General features: G+C 48.2%; 1 protein-coding gene and 1 long non-coding RNA gene across 3 annotated transcripts in view; one reads left to right on the top strand and one right to left on the bottom strand.

The window, feature by feature from the left end:
- Positions 1–14,624: 14,624 nt before the first annotated feature.
- On the top strand, positions 14,625–19,819 carry LOC118996511 (uncharacterized). Its single transcript, XR_005068506.1, has 3 exons — positions 14,625–14,931; positions 15,378–15,502; positions 19,749–19,819. It is a non-coding gene; the product is annotated as an uncharacterized LOC118996511 (long non-coding RNA).
- Positions 19,820–22,109: 2,290 nt separating this feature from the next.
- The window catches only part of TSHZ2 (teashirt zinc finger homeobox 2), a 406,162-nt gene continuing 404,593 nt past the window's right edge, over positions 22,110–23,678 (bottom strand). For both annotated transcript variants that reach the window (XM_037059918.1, XM_037059919.1), the window contains exon 3: positions 22,110–22,245. Coding sequence is in view for 1 of the 2 variants with exons in the window: in XM_037059919.1 (XP_036915814.1) it covers positions 22,244–22,245 (2 nt within the window). In the remaining variant the exon portion in view is untranslated. The remainder of the gene's footprint in view (positions 22,246–23,678) is intronic.

Here is a 23,678-nt window from a genome sequence, read left to right as displayed (position 1 = left end):
TTTCACAGAAGCTGCTTCTAGCCAAGTCCAGAACATATTCAGTCCTCAAGTACTGGCAACAATTATTATTATTATTATTATTATTATTACTACTCCAAGAGTGTTTTCAGTTCGGCCTTTGCAGGGGGCAGATGCTACGGAATACGGCAGCCTGGCCCCGGTTACGCCTCCCTCCGTCACGCCTGTTAGTGTAGAGGCTGCAGCAGCTACCGGTCACTCCTCCCCTTCAGTGGGGTGACCTTAAAAAGGACCATGGTCATAATAACTAACTTCCCCATCCACCATGAGGCCAGCGCCATGGGGCCCATTTCCTCCCCCTGGCCCTGGGAGGAAGGCACCGTGATTTACTTGACCCATTTGACAGATGAGCAAAGGGAGGCCTAGCGGGGCTGAGTAACTCTCCCAAGGTCACGTCTCCAGCAGTCTGGCAGAGCTGGGCCCTGAACCTGTCAGTCCGGCCCAGGGCACATGTTGGTCACCACTCCTTTATAGAACCTTCCAGACAGAAGCAGGTACTACAGGTGTGGCCGATTAGGCAAGGATATGCGAGAGACTCGGAGGACTGGTTCGCTAACTGGACGCCCCCTGACCGCTCTGCCTGTCAATGAGGCGGGGCACCTGTTGGTTCTACCAGCGAGGACACCGAGTGGAAGCGGAGGCTGAGACATGAGGACAGGGAGTCAAGGGCAGGGTTGTCTCTGCGGCCAGACATTGGAAGCAAACCAGGGTCGAGTAAGTAGAGGAACGGTGTCGTCTGAAGGTCGCGCAGCATCGCTGCCGCGGGGAGGCGGGGCTGGCGTCGGTACCGTTCGAATCCAGAGAAACCAGAAACCAGTTCGAACCCCGCGCGGAGGAACGCAGCTTGCGGAAGGGTCCAGCGCAGCGAGCCCGTGCGTCTGAAGTTTGAGCAGCCTGCGAAACAGCCTCTCAGGACCGCGTAAGGGTGGAAGCATTACGAAGATAAAGCTATGCATGGGAATGGAAGACATCAAACTCAGGGTAGTCGTTATGCAAGGGGAGGAGGAGGAAAACATGACCAGAGAGGAGAAAGGTTCACAGGGGTTTGTTGTAACAAACAAAAAACTGGGTGTAATTATTTACTCATTATGGGGAAACAGCTACTTAAAAACAGTTCGTTAGGACACAAGACCCTATCCCTGGGATATTACTGTTAAAATTTCTTCTATTGCTCTGTCCACTGTGAGTTTTATTTTTAATAACTTGTTTTTATTTTTTATGTTCATCAGAGTCACACACGCCCAGACATTAAAGACAAATCATCCCGCACAAGTTTGGTAACTGAATAAAGCTTTTCTCTCTCTTAAAAGAAAAAAAGGGGTGGTTAAGACAGAGGCGTTTGTTTTATTATTCTCTAATACCCTTGGATAAATCGGAAGCATTTTGTGAAAAATACTCAGACATTCATGAAATTATTATAAAAAATAAATACACCTCCTTCAGATTAGCCGTCTCTACCAATTCGATGACCTTGAACTTCTAAAACTGGAATTCATCCGTCTTGCATCCCACTAGCTTCTTTGCTTTTTTGGAATCCTTATTGTGCTCCCTTTCCTTGCCGTTTCTCACCCATCGGATCCAAGTGCTGTGGTTTGGCAGTTTTTTTTTGGGGGGGGTCCTATATCCGGTGAATTTTCCCAATCTCCTCTGGGTGGGGTGCTGGAACAGTTTGCAAAGTATGATCAATATTATAGTTACAGTTTGGGTGACAGCTAGAGAATTGCGTGCCTCTCGAGATTGAGGCANTAAAAACACAGTTCGTTAGGACACAAGACCCTATCCCTGGGATATTACTGTTAAAATTTCTTCTATTGCTCTGTCCACTGTGAGTTTTATTTTTAATAACTTGTTTTTATTTTTTATGTTCATCAGAGTCACACACGCCCAGACATTAAAGACAAATCATCCCGCACAAGTTTGGTAACTGAATAAAGCTTTTCTCTCTCTTAAAAGAAAAAAAGGGGTGGTTAAGACAGAGGCGTTTGTTTTATTATTCTCTAATACCCTTGGATAAATCGGAAGCATTTTGTGAAAAATACTCAGACATTCATGAAATTATTATAAAAAATAAATACACCTCCTTCAGATTAGCCGTCTCTACCAATTCGATGACCTTGAACTTCTAAAACTGGAATTCATCCGTCTTGCATCCCACTAGCTTCTTTGCTTTTTTGGAATCCTTATCGTGCTCCCTTTCCTTGCCGTTTCTCACCCATCGGATCCAAGTGCTGTGGTTTGGCAGTTTTTTTTTGGGGGGGGGGTCCTATATCCGGTGAATTTTCCCAATCTCCCCTGGGTGGGGTGCTGGAGACAGTTTGCAAAGTATGATCAATATTATAGTTACAGTTTGGGTGACAGCTAGAGAATTGTGTGCCTCTCGAGATTGAGGCAACAAATGACGTGAAGTCCACGTTCCCCGAGCCTGTGGGACTCCCGAGCTGCTGGGAGATTTCTGCTGACCCCCATAGGGAGGGAGGGGTTGAGGTCACGCTCTCCTACAGGCTCTGGTCTCTGAGGGTGCTTCTTTCTCCTCCGTGACGCTCTGCTTTTGTTTTTCTTTACATGGCAAAAACCCCCTACCAATCAATCATCTGATAGGCACCGGGGACTTCGCTGACCATTTCTGAGGACAAACAGCGAAGGGCTTTGCCAACGGGCACGCAGACATACGGTATAAGAATTGGTTGGCATCGCTGTCCTCACACTGTCTGTTGGGGCCTCTGTTAGTGCTGCTGAGTTTCCTTCCTCTGTGTCCTGGCACCACGATTTGTATTCCCTTTGGGGAACCAGCCTGCCTCACTTTCGGGGTTTGGGGTGCGCCACACCTCCCTGCAGGCAAGACCGGGTGGGGATTATCACCTCCAGCTTAGGAAGGGGAGCGGGACTGCAAGAGGTCGGTCAGGCCAAACAGCCAGGGAGGGCATAAAGCGGGCTCTGACTTCAGGTCTACCCCACAGCTTGCACTCGTTACCACTGTGGTGTAAGAAGATAAAAATGCTGATCACGACCATTTGCCGTCCACTGCCGGGCTACTCCTTCCTTCCAGGCCTGCCCACTGAGCTCCAGACTTCTATGATCCATGCGTATATAGTCTCTCCATTTGTATGTCTAATTGGCATCTCTGATGGTGTAAAAAATGTTGATACATCTCTGGCCGGTGTGGCTCCGCTGGTTGGGCATCGTCCCGTAAACCGAATGGTTGCGATTTTGGTTCTCAGTCAGGGCACGTGCCTGGGTTGTGGGTTCCATCGCCAGTTGAGGCACATGCAACAGGTGACCAATCGGTGTTCCTCTCTCACATCAATGTTTCTCCCCCTTTCTTTCTCTCTCCCTTCTCCTCACTCTGGAATCAATAAGAAAAATTTTAAAAAAATGTTCAACTACCGTTTTCCCCATATTCCTAGCACCACTCTCCCCCAACCTACCACACTCAGTGCTGCCCCCACCCCCCACATTGTCTTTCAAGGAGTGGAGGTTAATTTTCCTCTCCTTCAGTGTGGGTTGGATGAATGACTTTCTTCTAACAGAATATTATCGAAATGATGGTGTGTCATTTCTAAGACTGGGCCTTAAAAGGCCTTGTGACTTCTGCTTTACTCTCTGGAATCATTCGCTCCGGGGGAAGCCAGCTGCTGGTGTGAGGACAGTCACCAGGTCCTATGGAGAGACCCATGTGATGCAGAACTGAGGCCCCCTGTCCGCAGCCACATCGCGCCACCTTGGAGGTGGCCCGGTCAAGTCTTCAGATGATGCAGCCCCAGCCGACAGCGTGACGGCCGCCTCAGGAGCGGCCCCTGAGCAGAAACCCTCCAGGGAAGCTGCTGCTGAGTTCCTGACTCACAGAAACTGTGCCATGATGACTGTTTGTGATTTTCGAGATGCCGAGTTTGGGGGACACTCGTTAGGCAGCAATGAATTAAGACAGCATCTCAGACAGGACCTGTCAAAGGCTGACCTCCTCACCTTCATTCTGCAAACATAATGTTTCCTCTAACTTCTCTCTTCAGAAAATGGCAAAGTCATGGTTCTTGTTTTCAGGTTAAAACCGTGAAGATATCCTTAAATCCTGTCTTTAAAAAAAAGAATTTATATATTTATTTTTGGAGAGAGAGGAAGGGAGGGATAAAGAGAGGGAGAAAGACATCAATGTGTGGTTGCCTTGTGTGTACCCCCTACTGGGGACCTGGCCTGCAACCCAGGCATGTGCTCTGACTGGGGATCGAACCGGCGACCCTTTGGTTTGCAGGCCGGTGCTCAATCCACTGAGCCACACCAGCCAGGGCCAGCCTGTCTTAATTTTACAACCCAAATCAGATGTAAGAGCAATATCCATTGTCCTAACTTTAAAGTGTATCCAAAATCCGACCATGTCTTTTCACGTCCTCAGTTATCACCTTGGCCCACCCCCATCACCTCTCACTAGGTGGGTTCCAATTGCCACCCCCCTAATCCCCCTCTGTCCCTGGTACTCCCAGAGTTCATTCTAAATGTAGCCGCCAGAAGGACCCTTTGAAAATACAAGCCAGATTGTCGATTCTTCTGTTCCTAACCCCTCACGGTTACTCTTCCTCCAGATCTGTGAACGGCTCCCTCCTTCCACTTCCTCCAGATCTTTGCCCAGGTATCCCCTTCTTTGTGAGGACGTTGTTGACTCCTGAATATTCTTCCTAGTGTACACAAGGTCTATCTGGAAAAAGTCCAGCCGTCATTAATAGAATGGGAATGGTTTGTTTGATATCGATGTGACCTGGCAGATGAGGAGAGCGGACTGGAATGTGCATGTGTGAGCAATCATGACTTCACTGTACTAGTCAGTGGGGGTGGGAGACACCCTTGAGGGAGCGTGTGCGCTGTGTGGCCATCCCATTCAAAATGAGTAGAGAGCCATGAATCTACATCCCTTTTGCCTTAAGTTTGAACATTTCTCCCCAGAAACTGTTTGGATGATTCAGAAGGCCGCAGCTATGGGCAACTGGTGATTGGCAGCTTCATCACGACAACACACCCGCTCATGCATTGCACCTCATGAAGAGTTTTTTGGCGAAACATCAGATCACCCAGGTGACTCAGCCCCCCCTACAGCCCAGATTTGGTGCCCCGTGACTTCTGCCTCTTCCCAAAACTAAAATCACCTTTGAAAGGAAAGAGATTTCAGACCATCAGTGAGATTCAGGAAAATACAACAGGGCAGCTGATGGCAATTGGGAGAACTGTGTGAGGTCCTAATGTCCCTACTTTGAAGGAGGCTGAGGTGTCACTGTCCTGTATACAATGTTCATCTTGTATCTTGTACCTTCTTCAGTAAATGTCTCTATTTTTCCTGTCACGTGGCTGGAGACGTTCTGGACAGACCTCCTTGCATGGTACTTTTTTTCCCTCTCTCTTCTGGAATGAGAGCTCCTTAATGAGGGGGACTTTGTTGTCTAGTTTGCTTACTGTTGTAAATGATTCTTGCACATAGTAGGTGCCCTGTAAATACTTATTGAACGAATATGTTGCCGTTCTCCTAAGAGCCATTGTTCCTGACACGTATCGGCACCGCCCGGGAAGCCAGTTACAAAGGAGAATGTCCGTTTGGGGGCCCAGGGCACGGAACACAATCACAGGCACGCAGAGGCTGACGACAACGAGGTGTGTGTCAGATGCAGCCCCGGGAATCTCTATTGCATTTGTCTCCCAATCTTTCAGCAAAATTTGTTATTTCTGCTTTAACAGAGGCACGGAAAATAGTAAAATATATTGAAATTGGTTTGTATTAAAAAAACTCCTTTGTAGTTAGGACAGTAAATTATAGACATAGGCTTCAATATAGGCCATAAATTGAATATTTTAGTGTGAGTCGAGTTGTATCGAGTGTTCCTTTGGGGATTAGAGTTTATTTCCTAAGCTTTTGTTCACTACATCATGAGTCTTTTCAATAAAACGATCTCGTTGCCTGACAGCCAGACAAGTCTTTCAATGATGCAAGAGGGTTTTATCGGGTGTGGTTAACTCAGAAAATGGTTCTCTGAAGATACTTTATGACCAAATATTTACTAATGTCCCTTAGCAGGCCTGGTTAATTTCAGAATACCCAAGGAAGCCAGTAAATGGGAACAAATTAGAACACACACACACACACACACACATACACCCCCCTTCCCCCCCGTTTCTACTCTGCTTTAAGTAGGTAAAAATTAAGAAATGTAACTGAAAGAGGAAACTGGATATTATCTAGACCTTGATATTGAAAGTTCTTGGGTAGATGAAATTAGGGCTGGTGTGCCTGTCACATAAGGTTTAAACCCATCCATCCATTCATCCATCCATCATCACTTATCCATCCGTCTATCATTCATCATCCATTTATCCATCCACCCATCTTCCTATCATCCATCCACCCATCCATCCATCCAGCCATCCACTCAGCCATCCGTCTATCCACTTGAACAGGGGGACATTTGCTGTACAATCCTTGGATTCAGGGTCTATAATTGATTATTTTTCTAAATGAGGCAAATTTGTCCTACCCCTTATGAGTCAAAGTTTGACAGATGTAGGAAACAAAATTGACTCTTGGGTTTTGCAGTGGCACAGGGGAGCTGACACACCACCAGCTGGGGGACTGGGCGTGGGGAGGGCAGGAGGCAGGACCGCTCTGGGCTTCCAGGGAGGGAATCGAGTCTTTCCTGCATGAGAAAGAGTGTGAGCGGCCTGCACGCCTACCCGCTCCTGCTTGGCACAGTCTGGGAGGGTGACAGGCAGCCTCTGAGGGGGCCCCAGTGACCCCCACGTCTGGGTGTTCTTGCCTGCTGGACCCCGTCCCCCGGGGTCTGGCTGGACCCCCCTTCTGGGAGGGGGTCACGAGAGACCCCGGCTCCTGTTTCGTGGCCAGCGCGTGCTTGCTGTGACGGGCAGCTGCTGTGTGAGAGCCACCTAAGGCGGTTCCCAAGTGGCGATGGCTGGTTAGGGTCTCCAGCCAACAGCCAACGAGGCTCTGAGGCCCTCGGTCCAGCAAACAGGCCACGAGGATCTGGTCCTGCCCACAGCTGCTGATTTCCCCCAAAGTGGGCCCTGCCTCGGGTGACCCTTGAGATGAGACTGCAGCCCCACCTGCCACCCTGTGAGAGGCCCCATACCAGAGGCCCGAGGCCCCCCATGCCTGGATTCTTGGCCCACAGAAATGGTGAGGTCATTCATGCCTATTGTTTTACATTGTTACACTTTGGGACAATTTCTTAGGTGGTGTATGAGTTTGCTAGGGCTGCCTTAACAAAGTACCGCAAGCTGGGTGGTTCAGAAACACAGAAATGTATTTCCTCACGGTGCTGGGGGCCAGAAGTCCAAAGTCAGTGTGCCAGCAAGTCTATGGTTCTTCCGAGGACACCTGGGAAGGGTCTGTTGCTGACCTCGCTCCTAGCTCCTGGTAGTCTCGGGCATTCTTTGGCTTAGACCTGGCCATCAGCTCATTGTGTCTCTTCAAGTAATTTCCCTTGGTGCGTGTCTGTGTCCACATTTCCTTTTCTTAATGACCGTACCGATCAGATTAGATTCAGGGCCCCCCCTGATGATCTCATCTTAACCGGATTCCATCCGCAAAGACCCTATTTCGAAATCAGATCACATTCACAAGTACTGAGGGTTTAGACGTCCATGTATCTTTTATTTTAAGGATATAATTCAACCCATAACAACCAGCAATAGATAACTAATGGAGAGAGGTAACTGCCCAGAAGAAATAGGGATGTGCTTATTCCAGGATGTCCTTATTTCCAAGAGGAAACCAGATGCCCCACCATCCAAAAAGGAAAAAAGAGACCCACTTGGGTCTTACAAGTTCCCATCCACCCTCCACGCCCCCCCCCCCCGACACTCTCTGAGCGCCTGCTACGGGGCAGCCACTGTCCCTAGCTGCGTGGGGACCATCCATGTGTAAAACGTGGTTCTCACCCGCAGTGCTACTGACACTCAAGATCACTTTCTGTCTTGGGCGCTGCCCTGTGCCCCGTGGGGCCTCTGGGGGCATCTCGGGCCTCGACCCAGGACGACCACTCCCCAGTCCTGACAATCAAAGATCAAAAATGTCTCTGGACACGTCCCAATGTCCTCTGGAGGGCGGGGGGGCAGAACCGCTGATATAAACATCCTGTCTGGTGCTGATGTGCCCCAGGAGGGCAGGTGCCACCCACAAGGTGGCAGTTGAGCAGATACATAAGTGAAGTGTGGGAACAAGCTACGAATGGCAGAGGGGACAGCCAGTGCCAAGGCCCTGTGGTGGGTGACTTGGGGGGCATGGGGGAGGGGCAGGGAGGGCTGAGGGGGCAGGGAGTTCAACAAGTCCAATGGGAGGTGGGGCAGTGACCCAGGGTCTGCTTATGTAGCCCATGGTGAAGTATTGTTTTTTTGACTTATCTAATTATTATAATTATTACTATTAAATATTTTATTTATTTATTTACTTTTAGAGAGAGGGGAAGGGAGGGAGAAAGAGAGGGAGAGAACCATTAATTCGTGGTTGCCTCTTGAGTGCCCCCCACTGGGGACCTGGTCCACAACCCAGGCACGTGTCCTGACTGGGAATTGAACCAGGGACCCTTTGGTTCGCAGGCCGGTGCCCAATCCACTGAGCTGCACCAGCCAGGGCGAAGCCTTGGGGTTTTGCAGTGAGTGGCGTGGGGGTCGTTGGAGAGCGGTGAGCAGGGGCTGATGGGATGGACTTTGAAAGCATCCGTCTGCTGCTTCGTGAAGAAAGGCGTCTGCTGGGAGGAGGAAGGAGGCATCCAGTCGGGAGTCACAGGTTCTTGTCTTCAGAAGAGGACCTGGGAGCTGGGGACACGTGCCGTCTCAGGCCCCAAACCCAAACCACTGAGCCCTGGGCAGGGCCGCCCCCGTGCTCCAGGCTCTGAGAGCGCAGTGCCCTGAGCCCTGAGGCTTCTCCCCCACCTTGGGTCAGCAATGCCATTCAACAGCGGGGCCTCAGCCGGTCCCTCCCACAAAGGTGGGCCTGAGGCTTCTCTGGAACAACGCCCCCACGCTCCCCCCGACCAGCCTGCCTTCAGAGCCCTCTCCCCCGAATCCCCAGTCTGGCAGGCGCCCCCGGTTCCATGGAGATGACAGGTGGCTTCTATTGAGAGGGGCTGACAGGCCTCCCATCCCGGCGTGATTGACAGCGCCTTCGTCAGCGGGAAGAGAATGGCGTCTCTACAATGATGTTTGCTCCGTAAATATTTGACATTATCTACCCTAAAAGCCTGAAAGAAAATTTCACTTTTCTTTCTTTTTCTGGGAACACAGCAAGTCACAGAACACCCTTACGTATAATTAGCCTGACAAGGGAGTTTCTGGTTGGGGCTGGGAACCTGCCAGGTGGGAACAGCTGTAGGTGTCTTTGAGTCTTTTCTGTTCCAGGTGGTTGCGATGACTCACCTGTGCCCGTGGGGATGCAGCTCCCCCAGCACACGGAGGTGCAGGCCGTCCTCTGGGGCAGGGCCCGAGGCTCTGTGCCTCCAACGAGCTCCCAGCTGTCGCTGCTGGTGTGAGGACCTCACTGAGTGGTCAGACCAGTGGCCCCGTGGCCCTGTGGCTCACTCCTGCCTGATGCCCGGAGGAGGCGGCTGCCAGAACTCACTGTAGCCGTGGCTTCTGACACTGGACAGACTTGGACTTGAATTCCTGATGTAGGAGTTACTCGCTGTGTGACTCTGGGCAGGTTAACTCACCTCTCTGAGTCTGCCCCTGGGGTTCACGACAACGGTCAGGTTTTAGGGCAGTGCCATTAATTAACCTTCTGGAAAAAAAATTGCCCCTTGAGGAATTGTTTAAGACTCCCCCTCCAAATTGTCTTCCTCGTCAGTGAAATTTTAATGCCACAAATATATAGTACATCTGTTTACGTGCGGCGGCCCCTTGGAGGACCACAAAACATCGTCATCGCTAAAGTTTTTCACCCCCTTGCCCCACCCGCAGCCAAGAACTGTGTAACTTTTGCCCTCTTGGGAGTGATACCTCCTTGTTGAGAATGCATATTTTAGGGCAACTGTAAAGGTTAAGGAAAAGATCAGTTTTGTTAAGAACCCGACACAGAGTAAGTGTTCAGTGAGAGTGAAGTTCTGACGTGTGATACAGAAGCCGCGTTAGGTAACGCAGTATTGTCAGTACAACACAGCGTTACGTTACATGTCACCATACCACACCGTGCCACTCTGGGCCGCCGCGACTACCAACCTTTCCACCCCACGGCACACACAAACTACCCTTCTGCGACATGCCAGCACACACCGTGTGCCGATCTGAAAAAATGCAAAGGTATAATTTTGATTCATTGGCACTGGATGGCTACTGTTGTGTTGGTTGTTACCATGTGTATTTGACAGTCTAAGGGAAAAGAGGTCAGTGCCCCTGATTAGATAGTCAGGCATTAAGTGTTTCCCCAATTCTTGCGGCCCAGTGGTTGAAAAGAGCTGCTATACCAATACTTCACTGTCCTTTATTATACTACACTGTACTGTACTGTCCCACACTACACTGTATGACACTGTACGACTCTACTATTCTCTGTCGGTCTAGTGGCTGCTCAGTGGCTCCCAGTGGGAGAGCAAAGCTGCAGAAGACGACCGGGGAACGTGATCCAGCCGCGGGGACTGTGCGCAGTGACGTGAAATCAGACCCGGCTCTCCGGTTCACTTCGCAGTGCCGTGAGATCTCAGAGCTGTTGCTGGACCTTCTGGGCCGCGTGGTCATCGTCCCTACCCTGAGCACCACGCAGTTTCCCCCTTCATAATGCAGTGAAGAGCACATTTGGGGACACGGGGAGGGAGACCGAGACAGGGCCTTGGCTACTAGTGACAAACACGCCTCCGCTGAGCGCCCACCGTGCGTGGCCAGGGGACGTGATGCCGGGGGTGGCTGCCCGCTGGGCTCTGCGCTCTGGCACGCGCAGTGGACAAGCAGACAGCGCACGCCCCCGCGAGTGCCACGGCTTTGCACAAGGGCGGTCCAGGTGCCACCGGAGAGCAGGGGACTGATCCCAGACTCCAGTCAGAGAAGAAGGCGGGGTCGCAGCCCTTTGTGAAGGTGAGTGCTGGAACTGAGCGGACTCTAGTATGGCCGGAGTGTAGAACGTGCCAGAAGAGGCCTGTGTCCTGGAAGGCAGGAGCCAGACCAGGCAGGGTCTGGGGCTGGCGAAGCCTTTGGACAGATTCCTGGGGCCTCGGAGAGCCACTCAAAGTAATCAATCAAGGGGTGGGGGTGGGCAGGAGAGGCTGGGGGCGGGAAACTGGCTGTTAATGGAAGACCATTGTGTCTTTCGGTAAGGCCTTTCCATTTCCTTAGGGACAGGAGGGGCTTAGTCCAGGCCTGGGACGAAGGCCAAGAGGGGACTGGTGACATAGGGGACGATGAGACACAAATTCATGTACGGCAAAGAGCTTCGCCCGCCACATTCCCTTTGGCTGCAGTGACGTGTCTCTCCTCTGTCACTCATCCCACGGGTCTCCCGGTCACACTGCTGGCCCTTGGATTTCGGGATACCCTGCTCATTCCGCAGCCCTCAGGCCCGGTGATCAGGCCTGCGTCTGGAAAGGGCTTACCGCCTGCCGAGCGCCACGCCAGGGGCTTATGAGGGTGTGGCTTTCCTATGTCACAAACTGAGGTCTGCGTTCCATGTGCACCGTGTCAAGGGGTATGGAGAAAGGGGGAAGTCGGTAAAACGGGGTCTGAGTACGCACCTCCTGGGGTCATTGTGAGGCCTGGGACATTTCTTGGCACTGTGCCTTGCTCACTGGGTAAGAATCAACACTCGGTGCATCTTGAGGTGTCAGCCATGACTCAGTCACACATTCGCTGATTACCTGGAGCACCTGTGACGTGTGAGACATGGTGGGGTGTCCTGGAAGCTGAGGACCAAACAGGGTTGGTGTCTGCCCTCACAGAGTCTACAGTCTAGTGACAACATAACGAAGGAGGGCAAATGTGTTGGGGGAAAGGCCAGAGAGCAAAGGCAGGGTCCGGCAGAAGCAGGGCCTGCTTGAGTGTGGTTGGAATGGTAATAACACGGGTGTGACGATTTATAGTTCTAATTTGAACGTCTCACCTACAAGGTCATAGGGTGAGCTTGAGGGTGATATTGCTTTGTGACAGAATTACACGCTTATGATTTTGTGATGGAAGATTTTATAATTAAAAAGGGGGTGTTATTTGTGCTGGACCCTGTAGTCTGGGTGTCGAGGGCCAGGAGAAAAAAGTCTACTTACAGACACATGGTCACGTGACCAGGACTTGAAAGGTGCGTGCGGACGTGGGGAATACGTGGGTACCACATAGGGTCTCTGTCATAACAACTTAACTTGGCTGCCAAAGACAGCAAGTAAACAAGTGGGTGTGGCTATGTTCCAATAAAACTTTATTTAAAAATGAACAGGTCGAGGGTAAGATTTGGCCCCTGCGTTACAGTCAGTTGCCTTGGGGTCTTCTCTGTGCACGGAAGCCTACATCTCACAGCCTTTGTGGAGATTGGACGTCATATCAAAGTCCCGCCCCCCCGTAGCAGCTCTCTGTCAACAACTGAGCAAAGCGGATGTATGCCTACCCTGGCTCTCTCTCTGCTCAGGCTCAAGGACCAAGGCAGGCTCGGCCCTGCCCCCGAGGTCCTGGCAGGGTCAGGCCCCACTGCCCCTGGTGGTCAGTGTTCTTAAAATTCATGTATTGGCCTCCTTCGCTTCCCCACCCCCCTCCCTATCTGTGTTTCTTGGCCTCACTTCCCACATAAACTGCCTTTCCGTACCTTCTCACCTGCAGGCCCGTGTCCACGGGAAACCCATCAGACGTGAATGGAGGCCTGGGGGTTGGATGACCTTGAGCAGTTTTTTGTGAATAAAGTTTTATCGGGACACAGACACACGTGATTCACTGTTGTCAATGGCTGCTTTTCCCTGCAAGGGCAGGGCGGAGTGGTTGGGTCAAGGTCCCCGGGCCCACACAGCCGGACGTGTTTATTGTCCGGCCCTGCAGAGAAAACGTGTGCTCACTTTTGGTCTTGAGGGGTGCAGTGGCGCGATCTGGTTTACTTTATTAACGATCGCTCCAGCTGCTGAATGGAGAATGGACAGGGGCCAAAGGGCGTGCGGGCTGGTGAGAAGCCACGGTGGAAGTCCAGGAGAGGGTACCGGGGACAGATCCCAGTTGTCTTTGGCAGTGAGAAGCAACGGGACTTGTGACTGGGTTGAACTGGTCGGGGGGTGTGGTTTTGTATATTTTTGGTTCTCCCAGTGCTCCATTGCGAAATTAACTTTACCTTCCACATCACTTCCTTCCGGAATCCGTGGTGACTTCCCAGGTTGGTCGGGGCCACCTCTGTGCCCCCTGGTCCCGACAGTGCCCCCTCTCCCTCGCTCTGTTCTTCCTTTAGTCCTGCCTTAGACCCCAGAGATGGCACGCTGACAGGGCCCAGGTTTTGACTCCAGACCCTGTTCTCAACACTGTTAACCCCCTGCTTCATTAGTCTAAGTAAGCCTCAGGGCTAGCACATAGTAGGTGCTCAACAGTCACTGAGTGCATGAAGACCCAGAGGTCTTTGGTTTGGACCACCCTGCTCATCCTGGCCTCGGCCTTCACTGCCCGCCCCTGCTTTCCTCACCTGTCCTGCTGTTTCTAGCCTGGCCGCTCATATTTTGCCACCTAGGTGCAGGGCCGTGGAGTGGAGCTCCACGGGGGTCGAATGAATAAAGTGGAGCTCACAGGGGGTTGGCACTGGGGTCGTCGTAATGCAATGAGTGCGGGTCTCATGCGGCCCTGTGACAGGGATGCCGCGAGCTCGCTGTTCGAGGAGGACAAGTCATTTCTTGGTGGAGCGGGGAGGAGGTCTGCATCTGCTTGGGCAGCTGGTGTGTGAAACACGGCCCAGTTCTCCCTGCGCTCTCGAGGGAATGGGGGGCGGTACGCAGGGAAACTGAGCGCCAGGCAGGGCCATCACCCCGAGGGGGAGGCTGGCTGCCTCAGTCACGTCTGCCCTCTGCCGCGCATCCGTGAATTTGTGAGACAGCTGCCCGGGCCTCTGCTCAGATGGCATCGTAAATTACTCACGCAGAGCTGACCAGCTTGGAGGGTGTGCAGAGGGTGCCCAGAAACCCAGCAAGGGGTGCTGGGCTTTGTTAAAAAAAATCCACTGGAGATGAGGTGGAAGCTGGGCGTGGTCAGTGGGTCCCAGGCACAGAGGGGCTGCCAACAGCTACTTCTCCTGGGCCCCGGGGGGGTCAGCCCCGGTCCTCACTCCCCGCTTCCCCTCCCCCTTGCCTCTCTCCTCTCTTGCCATCTTTAAAGAACACACTAGGGCCAACATCAATCCATCAAACGTCATTACAGATTTATTAAGCCTGATGTAGAAAGACATTTAACAGTAACATCTTCAGAAAGAATAAAAAGAGCACTTCTATTCAGTCTTGTGCTTTGAAAATCTAAATATATTTTTTATCATATAAATAATTCTTTTCATGTTTTAAGTGCATCTGTGTTTTTTCTTCTTCTCCTCTCCTTTAATTTTCTTTTCTTTTTTTTTTTTCCAAATGGGCCAAAGCGAAAGTCAGCGTTGACGGAAATGAAGCCATTTGCCAAGTTCATGGTGTTGAGAGGCCGGGCTGTGGGCTGCCAGAGAGCTGGGATTCTGAAAGGTGTTTCAAGTAGCTTGGGCATTAGAATGGGGGACAGCCCCTGGCAAATCGTCATTGAACGCCCCCACGTCCTTCGTGCCGGCTGTTGGCTTTCCCGATGCAAATTATGATAAGGTTTCAGATGGGAACAGTCTATTTGCAATAACTGCTGAGTGGGAAGAAAAAAAAAGACTTTTTTTGTCACAAAGGAAAGCGTGATCACGTTTGAAAATGTAAATAATACACTTATAGAAAGCTTTCTGATGGAAATGAGGGGCTCCACCTCACCTTGGTGAGTGTGTTGTTATTATTTTTTTTCACAATAGCTAAGAGAAGTACTATTATTGAGGGTTTTAATTACAATTCTCAAAGTAGAATGATTTTCTTTAAAGAAACTCTTTAGATGTAAAAAATAATGGCTTCGGTGATATAATTTAAGGGTTTTCTTCATCTCCGCCATCGGAATTTATTTCCACTGGTAAAATTATATGAAAAAAACCCCTCTCCTTCTAGAGATAATTTCCTTGCTGTAGCATGATATACAGGCACACATCTTGAATGCAGCCCAAGTCACTTCGGTCCAGCAAGGGGCTGATCCAAATGTTTCTGTTAACCTGATTTAAGTGATTCGGGGTAGTGAGACCAGATTGTTTCTAATGAGGAGAAATGACAGCAGGGTGGCACTGAGGGACACAGCACGGGAGCACCTTTTCCGAAAATCCCTGCAGTTCTTTCCAGCTGCAAAGCTGTCATTTTCAGCTGGGCTGTTTGTCCTCGGGCCTCTGACGCGACGGCCAAGCCTTGGGAAATTTGCAAATAGTCACTGCGTGGAGCGCTGACATTCAGGACGATGGGGAGCACAGGTAAGTGTGGCCAGCCAAGGGAAGGACTTTCCAGATCCCAGAAAAGTGGGCACGGAGGCCTACCTGTGATGAATCTGTTTGGCCACAGGGTGGTATAATTTTCCTGGCCGAAAACTTTTTTTTTTTCATTGCAAGGACCATTTATAATCATCAAAAACAAGTGAAACATGGTTTTGATTAAAACAGCCTGTTGGCTCAATAATCTCCGTAATTTTAAAAGCATCCTTAATGCAGAAGAACATGACGATGTCAGGAATGGCCTGGGGCCCCATTATAGCAGCGGCCGAATAAATAAAGAGAAGAATTGTGAGGTCATAAAAACAAAATTAAGCTAATGTTTCAAATTTTGACAATTATGAATTCTTCCTCTAAGAAGACATTAAAAATTTTTCAGGCACTATTAGATAAAATACAAAGAGGGCAATTCTACACGGACGAGTTTGAGGTTTTCCCGAGGGGTGGAGCATGCCTTTAGAGAAAAACTCTGAGCCAGGTTGCTGGTCCCTCCCCAGACCCGGCAACTGGACAGGGCTCATGCAGACAGACAAACTTGGGTTTTAGAATTTCTTTGTAAACTCAGATCTAATTCTTTCAGAAGCTATTGAAAGAGAATGATCAGGAAAAATTACAAGCATATTTTTTTCTCTTTCTATACAAAAGAATCCCCATTGTGGGCCAGTTTGGTAGGAAACAGAAACAAGCAAATATAACAAAATCTGTGTTCATACATGGCAATATAGTTAGTATATACAAATATATACAGTATAAAAATGCACGGGAGGCTCACGTTCCCAGCCATCCAAGCTGCATCGTACACAAGGAAAACAGCCTGGCTTTTCCGGCGAGTATACGGGCAAATGTATTATTACATTACAGCATGCAGGCGATAGAAAATGAGGGCGCTCGTACAGGAACATTCGACAGGTACGGTTGCCGTCCTTTTTTTTTTCTTGGAAAATGACTGTCTGCTTTCCTAATATAAAACTGTGTTTGCCTTTCTTCGCTGGCAGATAAACGCTTTCCTTCAACGCGAGGATGAATGTGGTTCTCCCGGCTCACGCCGTCCTACTCCCCCCACTCCCTTTTCGAAAAGAAAAAACAAAAACCAAAACCCTGTAGAACTAATGTAAAGCGGCAATGATGCAACACAAACATGGTGGATGTCAAATTTTCTACAAAGCCGCGAGCATTCTGCAGAGTAAGAACAGGTTGACCCTTGCAGAGGCTGTGCCTGATCAACTGTTGTGGATTCTAAAGGGTTGCGGACGTTGACGATTTCATGCTGACGGTGCCTGGTTGTTAGGAATCAGACAAGATCAGACAGACGCCAGTCCATCCGAGACGAGAAAGCACATTGTCTCCCGAGGGATCACGACATGTAAGAACCCTGAGCCAAATGAGAATTGCTTGGGATGGAAGCTTTTTTGGACTTGCCTTGCTCGTTCCAGCATCCGATGTGGTATAGCCCCAAATATTGTGAAACCGAAATGTTTTTCTAGTATTTCTCTCAATGAGCAGGAAGAGTTTATACTTTTTCTCTGCAGACCCGGTTGATTTTGGGTATTTTAAAAAATGTGCATACACGTTTATAATTCCTGGATGTTGTAGGGGTCATTTAAAAAGCGAAGTTATTACTGAAAAAAGTCTCCATGTCTGAGAGATAATCGCGTGATTGTTCCAGTCCTGTAAATATAAGCCTTGCCTGGGGACCGATGCCTGAACGTGGGTTTCAGGTTCAAGGTAATTCAGTGAACACACTGACATTTATTTTCTGGAGGAGGTGAGGGAGTGGTAGTTGTTTTTTTTTTTAAGTAATGCATTTGTTCAAATTTTTCAACTAACTTCTCTTGGGAATTCTCACAAGAGAGTTATTATTTGTACTTCCAAAAACAGTTTTAAGCAAATAAACATCGTACAAAGGGCTGTGGATATTTCATCTGCTCCCCTCAAACAGATTGTTCTTTTAAAGGGCCTTGATGAGAATCACATGGCTAGTGATAAAGTCATCTGTGTGTTAGGAGGGGCCGGATCAGGGGCTGTTCACGGGAAGAGCCATTTTTCTTGCCATCTATTTTTCCGAAGGAAACGGGCAGGGTCCTCTTGCGGCGTTCCACCTGGTACCAGCATTTTAAAAACAGTCCCAGCCTAATCCGCGAAACATTTCCAGTTCTCCCTGAAGCTTTGGGCTGCCTTGCATGGGAGTAACTTTTGGAGAAGCACCCACACCCGTTAGCCCACTGTTCGTTACCACTGCAAGGAGAGTAACTCTAGCCTGGAAAGTGTGTATCTTCCTGGCCCCTGACCCTGTCACAAGAAACTGAAGGAGATAGGTGGCCTTTGCTTGGGATGTTGGGATGAAGAGGTACAATTGTCCTGTAGCAACTCTAAAGAGCATTCACACGTTTCAAATGTTTAATGCTTGCCTACAATGAAAACAGGTCTCCCGAGGGGGATGGGTTTGTATCTCTTTCTCCTGCTCCATCTTTGCCTAAAAGTATTTCATGGATATTTTGAGAAAGTCTTGTAAAAGAGAAATTGAAATTAGCATTTTGACATCTCACGGAGGAAAAAAAATACACCCAAGTTCAGTTGTGATTTTTTTTGGCTTAATGCATTTTCAAAATAGATACACTTGTATTGATTTTCAAAACTGGAGTTGTACATGTGTGTGTTTAAATCCTCCAATTTATTGCCTTAGTATTAGTGTTTTAGCTTTCAACACACTTCTATTCTTGTTGTAGAGAATAGAAGATAATGCGAAAATGATATTTTAATGGGTTTTTAAAAAGCAAAAACATTTAATAAGCTTGAAAAATGAAACCTGGTGGAAAAAGGTTTGGACGCAAAAAGCCTGGGAAACGATAGACGGGGAAGAAACAGAATGCGAGCACCTTGGAAGGCCTTGTGATCTTCGGGTTTGCTGTGGAAACTTTCAGGAAATCGCGGACTCTAACTGTGCTCGTGTCCATAGGCCCAGGGAAATAACAGTGACATTCACACACGCACTCACGCACACACCTCCCCACTGCTTAACCAGAGTTACATAAATGCTTCCCAAATCAGTCATTTCATTTGCTTGTTTTCTGCATTTCGACTACGTTCGGTAGCTTGTGCCTGTGACATTAATTATGCAAGGCTCAGACAACTAAGCAGGCGCATTTTGGGGGGGTGAGTTTTAAGAAATCTGTTGGTGACCTCAAAGAAACTCTGTGGGGACTGCCTGGGCTATTCAATTTATTCTCTGATTATATTCTGCTTCTAGGCCTTGACCTATTTTTAAGCTATTTTTTCCTTGTATGCTTTTCAGAAGGAGAATCCCCTATTCTGAAATATTATTTTGAAAAACAGAAGTAAAGCAGGAGTAACATGAGGGAAGTGGGACCCCATGGGAGCTCCTCTCCCCGTGGCTGGTGTCTGTGTCTTCTGGAGTTGCCACAGACACCCGGGGGACTAAGGTGCGTGTGAACTCTTCACCGCTGGGCCCCGGGGTGCCCACAGCACTATCGTGCACACGTAGCTGCCCGCTAACACTTTCTTGGGTGAGTTTGCTGAACACATTGTGTTTGCTGTTCTGCCTTGTGGTCCCAGCATTTTGTAACACGCTGTCTCTTGGGTGGATTTGCTGAACTGCAAAATGGGGCCACATACAGAACACTTCAATATTTCTATGCAGTTTTTTCAATGGACATCTCCATCGGCAGTTGATGGATGGCCTTGGCTAAAAGGAGATATGGGAAAGGGCAGGCAGGCTCTCCCCGCGCTCTCAACCTTGGGGTCAGCAGCCGAATGGAGACACTCCAGTGCGATCTGCATGTCATCTTCCTTTCCATTTCTAAAGTTCCAATGGATCAGAAATACATTAACTCGTGGAGAGGAAAAAGAATGGCATGAAAGCAGATAAAAACATTCTCCTGAGTTTATATTATTTAGTTTTTTTTTCCCCTCCAGAAAGAAGTTTCTAGGAGCCTCACAGGGCTTGCCAAATGGAGACAGGCTTGGTCTCTAGGAATATGCTAAGAATTGTGTGTATTTCCCAGCACAAGCCCAGATCTTGTTTCTAAGAACAGTAGCAGCTGTCCCTCAGCGGTGACATTTATGGTTACCAAGTGACGATTCATGAGCCTTACCAAATTTATCAATATTTTTGTCTCTCGCCTTCCACCCCGCCCCTCCGTAGAAATTGCACTAACAAAACCGTATAGATTATATGTTGAAGCAGATGATTTATTTTCTTTTTCTTTCTTAGAGGGGAAACTATTTCCACGGAGTCGAGCCCTGTATTGTTCGCCAACCCCCGCACCCAGGGTTGGAACGAGAGCTCGCCATCTGCTTTCAGACTCTGTGGCAGAGTCTGAATTCGGAAACTTTATCGAATACCCCTGGTCGGAGCGGGCAGTATGCGACGGCCGCCTCAAGAACCCCACTGCTAACGCGTCGATTTCCCTTTAGTAGAATTTCGCTGGTGAAGGACAGGGCTCCACGGAGTCCACCCTTCAATCTTACCCATCCCAAGACTGTTCCTTTCCGGTTGAGCTCCATTCATTTCTGGTTGAATAGGTTAAGCAAAGACAGACCTCGCTGTTCTCAATTCACTTTATGATCCTCCCATCATAAAAATAATATCAGCACCTTGCTTTTCATGTCAGAACTACATTTGAGCTGCGATTCCCTATGCCCATGAGTAAATCCCATAAAAGCCGCCCCGTCGTACTGTGGCGATTTTTCCTCGTGGGTGATTGATTGATGGATGAGTGCCGACACCTCGATGAAGCTATTTCGACTGCCATCTCAATCCGATGATGTGAGGGGTGTATTTTCTGTCCATGCCTCATTACTTCAGAATGACATTCCTGGAACTTCATTTACTTTTTCCCTCCTTCCCTGAAGCGCCATATTTTTTCCCATCTAGGTTATGCATGCCATAAAAAAAGCAATTTGCTATTATATGTGGCATAAGGGCAATACTTTCCCTAGGAGGTAAATAAGAAGTTTTTTTTTTAATCCCAATGTTGAATTTAGGGATCATGTCAAAATTTTGAAAACAATTCCAACAGGCAGCCTCCATGAGAAATGGTGAACAGGGTATATTTGGCTTCATTTCCTTGGTGTTGAGATTTTTTTTGGTGTGTGATAACCTTGGTCATTAAAGCAACAACAACAAAAATATTTCTTTTGTTTCAAAATCATCTAGTTCTTAGTGTTGTGCCTAGAACAGTTTAAACATTTCACCCATCGCTGAGTAGCAGGTTGCAATACAATCCAGACTTATTTGTCCTTTGAGGATAAGGAAATTCATTGTTTAAACGCAGTGATGGATTTATCTATTATAGATTGCTTTCAGTCATATAGAAAATGCTCAACCAGAGTAAACAGATGAACTCCTTGCATTTCCAGAGTGCGCACTAGGTATGCAAGACTTTTAATATTAAAACATGCTCTTAGCTTTTCCACGTTGACTCAGGACCTGATTTTAATCTGTGTAATACAGTATTCCTGTTAATAATAACGTATAATTAAGACATCCGTTAAAAATCCATAACGTTAATTTAATGGAGAAAATCTAATACAGTTCTATTGGAATTTTTACGTTAAATTAACTTTAACGGGCTTTTAATGGATGTCTTAATTAGATCTCATTATTAACGGGAATATTCCACAAATTAAAATTGGGCCCTCCAAGTTTTAATGAAAAAAGTTGCAGGAACACATTTAAAATGGACACCCTGTTTCATGCTTTCTGTTGCTTCCAAAGCTGAGCCACGTCTCAGAGCCCATAAACAACGGGTCCTGCAGAAAGAGATTACCAGAAAAGGCTGCTGCTGAACTTTCCACCCTGCGATGATTTCATCTTCTTGCTTCCTCTCTCATTCGGCATCTCACCAAGTCCCCCCCACCCCCCAACCCTGTCCTTTCAATTTGCAGGTCTCATATGACCGTGGTGCAGGCTTGAAACTATTATTTAAACAAAACAAAACAAAACAATGAGAAGATCATGATGATAATAAAGGTGCCTGCCACCGCACGGAGGGAAAAAAGTCTTTGGCAGCAACATGGTTAAGCCTGACTATTTGAACAACTTTCACAGAAGATGAACATCGTTCAGAGGTTTTCTTGGCTCAAAGTCTGGTTTTACTTAATAATTCTTCCACTTTGCGGTGATGAATGGCTCCCTAGTGCAGGGGCAGGACTGGGCAAGCCAGGTGCAACCGTAATTGTTGCACTGAACAGAAACATTTCCTTCAGACAAACGTTCCCAGAGGGGTTATAAATAGGAAGTGGACATTACCATGAAAAGTTAAGCTTCCAGGCGTCTACATCTAGTGTAGCTCACTTGGACATTAAACTGTGGAGACTGATACCACCCCCACCCTTTCCTGTCGAATGTTACAAACTGACAAAATAAGGACATCAATGTTCTCAGGCATTATTTTTCTTCAGTGGCACTTTGTTTTCTCGTGACGGTGAAAAGAGGACCGTGGAGACGAGACAGCCCCATTGCAGTTTATCAATGAAAATCTAATATCGTCCATAAGCAGAGAAGTGGAAATCAATACTTCATTACCAAATTGTTAGTGAGGATGAAGAGAAATGGCTGGGGTGTTTTTCGTTGTTGTTGTTGGGTTTTTGGGGGGCAGTCTTCTCAGAGCAGGGTGTCAGGAGTTCAATGTCAGAAGAGGGGCGGTGCAATGAAGGACTCCGTGTGAGGGGATCCAGGCTGGAAAGTCGAAACTAAGGCATTTGTCCTGTAATGGGAATCAGAACAACAACAAAAAGAGATGCGTTATTTTCAGAGCAAAGGCTCGGGCCGTTATTTCCCCCAGGGAGTCAAATTGCCCACCTAGAGGATTTTGCTGGTGTTCCTGTTCTGCACAGAGTCACGGTCCAGTCCAGTGTGTGGCCGAACTCAATGATGGGACACAGAAAGGAAGAGTCAATTCAGGAGAAAAAAAAAAACCCAAAACAAACTTTAAAATGTAGGGAAGAGATAGTTGTATACTGTGTTCGTAGCAGTATTATTCACGACAGCCGAAAGGTGGAGGCAACCCAAATGTTCATCAGTGGATGGCCAGATAAACAAAATGTGGTCTGTCCCTACAGGGGAATGAATACTGCTCCGTCTCAAAAAGGAACGGGAATTCTGACACACTCTACAACACGAATGGACCTTGAAGGCATGATGCTAAGTGGAAATAAAGCAGTCATAAAATGACAAACACAGTGTCCTTTTGAGGATATGAGGTGCCCAGCGTGGCCAGACTCATGGAAATGCGAAGCAGATGGTGGCTGCCCGGTGTTCTGGGGAACAGGGCAGTGGAGAACCCCCCTCTTCACGGGGTCCAGAGTTTCAGCTTTCCAAGACGGCAGAGTTCTGGGGATGGGGGCCGATGGTGGTTGCCCAACAACATACACTTGAAGATGATTCAGGTGGTAAAGGTTATGTTATGTGCCTTTAGCTGCCATTTAAAGTCAAAAAATGCAATGCATGATTTTCTAAAAAATTATAAAGCATTTTGAAATGCACAACATTTTACCCCTGGCCCCACCACGCAGGGAGAGTTCCTGTTCACATTCTGCTGAATTTTCTTCTAGTGTTTTCTGTGTGCATTTCTGCTGGGCTCACATAGTTGTAATTGCCCGCTGTGTAATATCTCTCTCCCTGTGTCTTCACTTGCAAGCCTCATTGTCAAGAGCTGCATGAGTTCAGTCTCCCAGATTGTGAGAGTTTACTGAACCATTCTCTGATGTCGGACATTTAATTTGCTTCCAATTTCATTCAGTAATGCATAACACTGTGAGGAACATCTTCGGTTTAAAGCCTTCCGGTGTGTTGTATTTCCGTACGCTTACATTCCCAAGTGTGGAATTCTCGAGTCAAAAGTAGGACCATTTTTTCACATGGGGACTAAAATTATGGTGGTGTACATTCTGTAAAGACAGGGGTGTCAAACTCATTTTCACCGGGGCCACGTCAGCCTCGAGGTTGACTTCAAAGGGCCAAAATAATTTGAAGACTGTATAAATGTAACTACTCCTTAACTGTTAAGGAGTTGAAATTACATTCAGCCCGTTGAAGGCAACCACCAGGCTGATGCGGCCCCAGGTGAAAATGAGTTTGACACACGTGCCAGAAGTTACGTAAAACTCTAACCACTATTCTATGCATGTGAAACTGATA

This window comes from Sturnira hondurensis, unplaced genomic scaffold, assembly GCF_014824575.4.
Source record: "Sturnira hondurensis isolate 20B ecotype Veracruz unplaced genomic scaffold, ASM1482457v3 Scaffold0011378, whole genome shotgun sequence".
In the NCBI taxonomy this organism is placed as follows: Eukaryota; Metazoa; Chordata; class Mammalia; order Chiroptera; family Phyllostomidae; genus Sturnira; species Sturnira hondurensis.
The sequence above is the reverse complement of the archived record's forward strand: the minus strand, read 5'-3'. Positions and strand labels throughout refer to the sequence as shown.